The 7,590-nt window shown below is 34.0% G+C and overlaps 1 protein-coding gene across 1 annotated transcript; it reads left to right on the top strand.

Annotated features, from left to right (window-relative positions):
* Nucleotides 1–1,208: 1,208 nt before the first annotated feature.
* LOC132060961 (protein NRT1/ PTR FAMILY 5.6-like) lies at nt 1,209–4,646 on the top strand. Its single transcript, XM_059453853.1, has 4 exons — nt 1,209–1,880; nt 1,986–2,197; nt 2,342–2,943; nt 3,655–4,646. Exons 1-4 carry the CDS (start codon nt 1,793–1,795, stop codon nt 4,514–4,516), a joined length of 1,764 nt encoding a protein of 587 aa, XP_059309836.1. The 5' UTR covers nt 1,209–1,792; the 3' UTR covers nt 4,517–4,646.
* The last annotated feature ends 2,944 nt before the right edge of the window (nt 4,647–7,590 follow it).

Below are 7,590 nucleotides of genomic sequence, written 5' to 3'. Positions count from 1 at the left end.
TTTGACCAGATTTTGGGGTTGTCGTGACATTTCTAGTTATGATAAGTATTTAAGACTTGATAACTTATTCTTATTCAATTTTCCGCTTATTTAACTTGTTAATAGTAATGTGGTTCGCCTACTCGGAGGGATAGTGTAGGTGCCACCACAACTCGCGAATTGGGTCGTGACAGGGGGCGTAAGGCGGGGCATTTTACATATGCCTTGGCGAGGCATAAGCCCCGAGGCACAGGGCGTAAGCCCCATGGGTATTTAATTTTTAGTATTTCATAAAATAATATAATTACAATAAATATTTTTAAATAGGTAAAATTACATTAAAAAATAAAAGAAAACTGTAAATAAATAAATAAATAATATACTCCCTCTGTTTCAATTTATGTGAACCTATTTTCTTTTTAGTCCGTGCCAAAACAAATGACCTCTTTCCTAATTTGGAAATAAATTCACGTTAGCATATCAAGGAAAGACAAACTATATATATATATATATATATATATATATATATATATCAATTCTCATCTTTTTAAAGTTAAAAACAACTATGAGTTATTATTACATAGTGATCAATGAATAACCCTTTTATATATGATAATTTTTACTTCTTTTTTTGATTTAATTAGTTATAATAAGTTTTATGTTAGACAAACTGTAAACTAATATTTTTTCTAATATTTATTTAGAAGTAGACATTTATTAATCCTCTAAATTTATTTATTTTCTAATATTTAGGACTTTGAGATCAACAAAAAATTACATATTAAATATTTTAATAGAAAGTCCTAATATATAGGACTTTGAAATCAAATAAAATTTGCTTACTTAAATCTTTCATTATTTTCACTACGTAAAGAATTCCTAATATTTAGGAATTTAAGATTGAGTAAGATTTTACTCCTTAATTTTACATAATTTTGCGGTGTCACTCACTAAGAAGTAAGGATATACCCATATTCACCTATAAGTAAAAAAAAACTGAGTGATTAAGTGAGTTTGTATGCCAAAACGACTTCCCATGTAAATTTGATTGATTTTTTTCACATTTAAATTAAATTATAGGACAAATAGAAAATATAATTCTCGATATAAATTATTGTATGCGCTTTGGTCACGCGCAAAAGCTCATACACCAAAACTAGTATAAAAAAAGGGAAGTTTGGTGCACAAAACGCGTTAGCAGAGTTCAGAGGAATGATGCACCTCAAGGGGGTGTGAGGTAGGAAGCAAAATGTTAAGTAAAGGGCTATTTTCTAAACCTGGTATCAGCATCAAGTTCGTTTCATCTCAATTCATTATTTACCTGACTTAAGGTCCCATCTTACATTGCCTGCCCTGCAGATGTCTAGTTCTAGCTAGGGAGCGGGAGTGTGGAGTCCTACATCGGTGGGGTGTGGATTATTTGTCTTCTTATATAGTCTTGGGCAATTCTCACCTCATGAATCTTAAAGTTGAGTTAGGCGTCCATTTATTTATCATGGGGGGCATCAGACCATACCCATCCCAATCATAGTTTGTCTGATGCTGTCCCCCATCTTTTATTGTCCACGTTTCAGATATCCAGTCCTGGGCATGTGAGGTTTTTAGTCTCACATCGGCGTATTATTAAGAATGGAAACGTCTTTAATTTTTATACGGTCTTGAGCAATTCTCACCCTTGAATTAGCTTTTGAGGCGGAAGGTCCATTCCTTTGACTCACCACATATGGTAGCTAGATACTGGTTTCATAGAAGCTAAGTGACTACTAAACAAGAATTAGCTTGTTTTGGAAGGGTACAATTATCTTGAAGCATTATGTTTTTTAGCTATAGCCTCTCTGGCCACATCACTAAATGGTGGCGCAAAGCTGCTTTCTTTTCCAAAGCAGCAATTTTCATCTCAGGTAAATTAAGATGCATGTTTTTTTTTCTTTTTTTTTCTTTTAGCTAGTAGTTTTTTTTCTCAATTGATCATTTTCATCTCTCCTAATAATTATAATTTCTTTTAGGACTGATCGGCATGCATGGATTTTTAGAATACGCGTTGCTAGCGACTTTAATAGCTCCGCTACCAGATACACTAGCACTGCCAGTGGCAGCTATAACAATGAATGTGTTTGAAGGACTCTCATCCCTTTTGGTCATTGTGGTTTCACAACTTTCTGAGTCCTACTTTGGTCGCTTTAAAGTGATTCTCTTCACCAATGCTGCTTTTATTTTGGTTAGTCTTTTTTGTACTTCTCTGACCTTTTGCCTTGGTCGTATTGTATCAGAAATTAGGCATACTACTTCAACTTGGAGTATCTATTAAGCCTAACATGCAAATTTTATTTACTTAATCATATTACGTCTCAACATTGAGCAGGGACTGGGAATGCTATGGTACTCGTACCATTACGAAGATGTTCCAGTGGTGTTTGTGGCACTGGTAGTGTTAACTTTTGGTAAAGCTGGGCGAGATCATACCTTGAAAGCATTTCTTGCTGATCAACTATGGTGCCGTAAAGATCAAGAACCAAATCTCAGAAGGGATGAACAACATCCACAAACATGTGGAAAAATTTCCTTGATTTTGTCCAGGATTGCAAGTATGACACGGAAGATTAATCCCGGACGAATAAAGGACGATTTTGAAGAGGATAAGGAAGTTGTAGAGACACGTCGAGAATTTTATTGGAGCATTAGCTGGATCTTTGGTATAATTGTGGCGACTCTGTCAAGATTTGTAAGCTGGAAGGGTATTTTAGAAATTTCCACAATCGCAGTGGCAGCCGGATTTTCTATGTTCTTGTTAGGCATCCCGTTTTATGAACGCAAGAAACCATCTCCCAGCCCACTTGGTTACATTTTCAAGGCTGTTAAAGTGGCACTATCAAAGAGACATTTGGATTACCCAGTTTCTCCTAGTCAGTTGTGCAAGAATTACACAAGTGATAGTCAGATTCTTCCTCATATTGCATTCCTCAGGTACCTTCCCCATCTACTACTTTAATTCACTCCCTCCGTCTTATAGAGTTAAAGTTCAAAAATTACATTTTCATTAACAGGGAAGTTACATAATTGGCCGCTCAGTAAAAATACATTTACAGCCTCTGCAAATATACATATTTTATACATCTGTCTGCTATTTTTTTAGTGAACAACTATTTATGTTAATTTCTCTTTTTTCCTATTTACTGTATAAGAAAACAATGACGAAAATGGTTCTTTTATGATGTTTGAGAATAGGTTCCAGAATGGTCCCTTAAATATACTCTTGAGTTGTTTTGGTCCTCTAAGTTTATCAAAAGCAAGCAGTACTTTTGGTTTTCGTCAAATATTAAATATTTAACAAACTCTAGCTATTAAATTTTGTGGGAACCTTGAAGAAAATGATTTTATCAGAAACACAAGCACAATTCCGTCAAATCTTAGAGACAGCAATACTAAAAACTGCACCAGAGTTTATTAGATAGGGGGCAATTTGAACCTACCCCAAACATAAGGGACCATTTTTGTCAGTTTCTCACTTTTGTAACATATAATTCAATTGAGCATATACAATTAATGTTCAAGTATTAATTACATAATTTTTGGCCAGCAAATGATGCGCTTGTAATAAAAATTGAGTAGCTAATTTAAGTAGTCTGATAGATACACTTGAGTTAACCAGTCACATGTTGTCTGAATTACGGGCAGATGGTTAGATAAAGCAGCCATTTTGGAAGCATCAACAAGAGAGCAATTAGCTGAAACTGCAGAAGACAGAGTTTTTGAGGTAACAAAAGTAAAGGAAGTGAAACGCTTGATAAGTATGTTTCCTCTTTGGTCAACATTTTATGTATCTAGTCTTGTAGGGGCTACAGCAAACACCTTCTTTTATCAACAAGCTGACCAGATGAATATCAATCCTAGGTTCCCAATAGTAGTTTTTGTTATTATCAAGAAATTCACAAGTTCCATTACATCAATAATATGTTCATGGTTCAAGAACAGATCGACAAATGCACGATGTCCTCCACTGAACAGAATTAGATTCGGAATGTTTTTTTCTATAATATGTTGTGCAGTTGCTTCTGTGGTCGAATTTTACCGTCTTCGTGATCATATTGGTGTTTTTTGGGTAACACCTCAGTTCTTCTTGGTTGGGCTCATGGAAGGACTTTCTGAGAGTGGACTCCAACATTTCTTTGAAACTCAAGTTTGTGAGTCAATGAAAGAGTACGGGCCACAATTCAGTGAATTCTCCACTGGCATTGGAAAATTCTTAAGTGTCATTTTTATCCTCATTTTCCTTTTCTGGTCTAATGAAGAATTTGAGACAAGTCGATTGGACAAGTATTATGCTGTGTTAACGGTTCCTACCTTCGTTAACTTTGTCTTCTGTTGTTTCGTAAGCAACTGGTATGCGAATCAGCACCATGATCACATTGAAACCATTAACGTTGCTCAAGAATTAGAAGATGGTGTCGCAGGTGTCATTGCTCAAGAAATAGAACATGGTCCGGTGGAAGACTTGACAAATGTGGTTTCTGGCTCAACTCGATCTACCAATAACTGATACTATGTTTTATTACACAAAAAGTGTTCTAAATGTTCATCACTTTTTGTCTAACGATTTGTGGTGCAGTTTCTGAGATTTTAATGAGTATCTGCTTATGCAATACCTTTGACTGCCGAACATATATTAACTATGATTTTGAATATGTTATGAGATTTGAGTTTTTTGGGTATGATATTAACTGATGAATTATCAAAATGGACAATTGAATAGAGGATGTATTTAGTGTAATTTCGAAATAATCACGGTGTGCATTAAACAACGCTAAATTTTTAGAAAATAAAATCTAGGTATTGTGCGCCTTATTTCAACTTTTTAGTATTTATTCAGTTTATTTACTTTTTTTTTTTAATATATACAATTGCCTTATTAATATTAGAGGAATTCTATATGATGCATAATTACATTTTTAAATTTTTTTAATCTTCTGGAATTAGTTTTATTTTTATGTTTTGTAACACATTAATTAAGGTCAAGGACACATCTTTTTCATAGTCGTTTAATAAACTTTTAACTCTATTACTATAATCTTATAGTAATAGAAGTTAATTTTTCTTACCGTATGTTTTCTAAGTTAAATTTTAAGATGCTGTATATACTTCACCGAAATTTTATGATGTTAATATATTTAAAAACTATATTTTCAAAAAACAAGTTCCAAAAAAAATCAGAAATGACTTTACCATATGAAATGTTATAATTTCTCGATAATTTAAGCTTTCAGGTAAAATCATACCATTCACTCCAAGTTTTATAAGTATTTAAAGCTATGAATATATTAGGAGATAGGAGTATATCATATCTTTTCAAGGAACCTGCTTCTTGAATAGTGACAAAGACCTCAATTGCAACAAAATGCCAATGACTTCACAGCCAAATAATAATCAATGTACAAAATCGCGTTGCTATAAATGTCATGGGACCAGATTAAATTACTCCCTCTATTTTGTTTTATTTGCCGTAGTTTGATTTGGTTGTCGTTTTAATATGAGTCCAACTTCTTAATAATACGTTGATGACCTGATCTTTTCATTTTATGTCATAAATAAGACATCTTACAGTAACACCACGAATCAATAGACAACGTATAGAAAACAGCAAATACAGATGAATGACATAAAAACAACTGTAATCTTGTATAGCGAGTTGTATAACAATACATTTCTCTCTCGGTTTTGATATTCAGGAGGGTCATAGGACCCCCGGAAAAAAAAAAAAAAAAAAAAAAAAGGTGTGTAATAGACGATTTCCTTATAATTTGAGTGTGTTTTTATGCTTTTCCCCACTTTTAATTAGTTGATCTTTGAGTTGATTACTTTAAACTTTAAAGTCACACGTATTTCAAATATAAGTCTGCAATGCAACAAAACATATGAAAGTATAGATCAGAAAAAATAAACATTTTTTTTGTGCGGATTGCCCTTCAAACTCACTGGTCTTTAATTTTTGCCTTCGCTTAAAAAAGTGGCCGAAAATGTCCTCGAGTTTCTGGGTTCGGATCCCCACTCAGTTAAAAAGAAAGAAAAAAAGAAAAGAATTTCGCAAGGCAAGGCTTTTGCGAAACCTTTGCTTTAATGCCTAACATTTGCCCAAAATTAGGCCTATTCGGCCAAAAGTTAGGTCTTAAGGCAGAGGTTTGGCTTAACTACCTCCGGATAAAAAAAAGCCTTTTTATCTTGGGTCAAAAAAGGTGTTCACTTATCAAATCAAGAAAGATTAGCCTTGTTTTTTCAGATTTGCCCCTATTAAGTGTTATATGATCAAATCCAAATGCCTATTTAATTAGGGGTAGTTTAGTCAAATTACCTATTTTTGTCTAGAAGTTAGTATTTTCTTAAGGAGTGTACCAATGGCTAAGTGGACTCTTTTTTTGATCTGGAGGGAGTATTGAATGTTTTTCTTTTAATTTGAGACTTTTCGGTATGAATCTAAATTAGTTAAACTCGGAGCAACTATTCGACACCCAAAAAAAAAAAATTGAAGTCTTTATCAATCCTTGATCATGGGGTAGGTGCCCTGAAAAAAGGATATTCAACAACAAATTCTAACTTTTAAATATATATAATATAAATAAGGCTTGAGTATTCCTAGCCCTACATTGATGATTGTGTTTTCAGTATTACAGGCTAGCACTCCCTGGTGAGTAGTTTGTTGTTACACCTCGCACTTTCAGAGCATGAGCATGCCACGTACTTTACCGTAGTAATAGAGTATCGAAGACGTCCTATGAAGTTTTGAAAGGTGCAAGCCATGGGAAGTACATAACAATGAAGTAAAGGATGAATTGCGATCTCGTAAGTCGTAATCGAGAAGGAAAATCTTGAAACACAAGAACATGACCATTATCAAGTATAATAAATGATAGGGGGAGTTTTGAAAGATTCTGGGACCAAGCAAAGCAAATAAAATAAGTTTGTCAAAAATTTGGAAAAAGTTGGCAGAATTAAGGATAAAATTTTGGGTCAATTTTGGAGGGGTATATCTCCAGGTATATGAGGAGTTTTAAGGTGTTTTAAAAGCCTAAAATGAAGTTCGTCGAGTCTAGTTTCCAACGCAACAAACCGCTCATCGATAGGACATAGGAGTAGAGAATTATGGACGTTACAAGTTCAGCTCACAAAGCAGAAACGCGTGCTACGCATCGGTTTACACGATGGCCACAAGAACTGCTACAGTAAACCCGACCCTAATTTGACCCCTATATAAAGGGTAATAACCCCTTTTTGTCACCAGATTTTAGCCTAGAAATTTCCAGATTTTAGAAGGGAGAGTGAGGGTATAAAAAGTGAGCAATTTTCAAGTAGCGGAGTAGTGGTTTAGATCCGGGTAACGCATGGTTGTGATTCTAGTATTATTTTGCGGTGGATTTTAGCATGGATATTGAGGATATTGCTGTCTTAACAAGAAAAAAAGGTATGAATCTTTCTCTTTTGGTATTATTTAAGGCTTATTTACGGAGATAAAGTCGTTAAATAATTGGATAGTAAGTTGGTTAGTTATAGAAGTTGGAAAACAGCGCGTGGGCTGTTTTATGGCATATGTTGGTGTTGAAAGTGATGTTAATGTTGGTATTG

This window comes from Lycium ferocissimum, chromosome 6, assembly GCF_029784015.1.
Source record: "Lycium ferocissimum isolate CSIRO_LF1 chromosome 6, AGI_CSIRO_Lferr_CH_V1, whole genome shotgun sequence".
Classification (NCBI taxonomy): Eukaryota; Viridiplantae; Streptophyta; class Magnoliopsida; order Solanales; family Solanaceae; genus Lycium; species Lycium ferocissimum.
This window is presented reverse-complemented; position numbering and strand designations above follow the sequence as displayed.

What these genes read in the sequence shown, in the direction of transcription:
- LOC132060961 (XM_059453853.1), top strand. Translation starts at nt 1,793, where the DNA reads ATGTTTTTTAGCTATAGCCTCTCTGGCCACATCACTAAATGGTGGCGC. An exon ending in AGCAGCAATTTTCATCTCAG is followed by an intron (nt 1,881 to 1,985) that starts GTAAATTAAGAT and finishes AATTTCTTTTAG; the next exon opens with GACTGATCGGCATGCATGGA. An exon ending in CCAATGCTGCTTTTATTTTG is followed by an intron (nt 2,198 to 2,341) that starts GTTAGTCTTTTT and finishes AACATTGAGCAG; the next exon opens with GGACTGGGAATGCTATGGTA.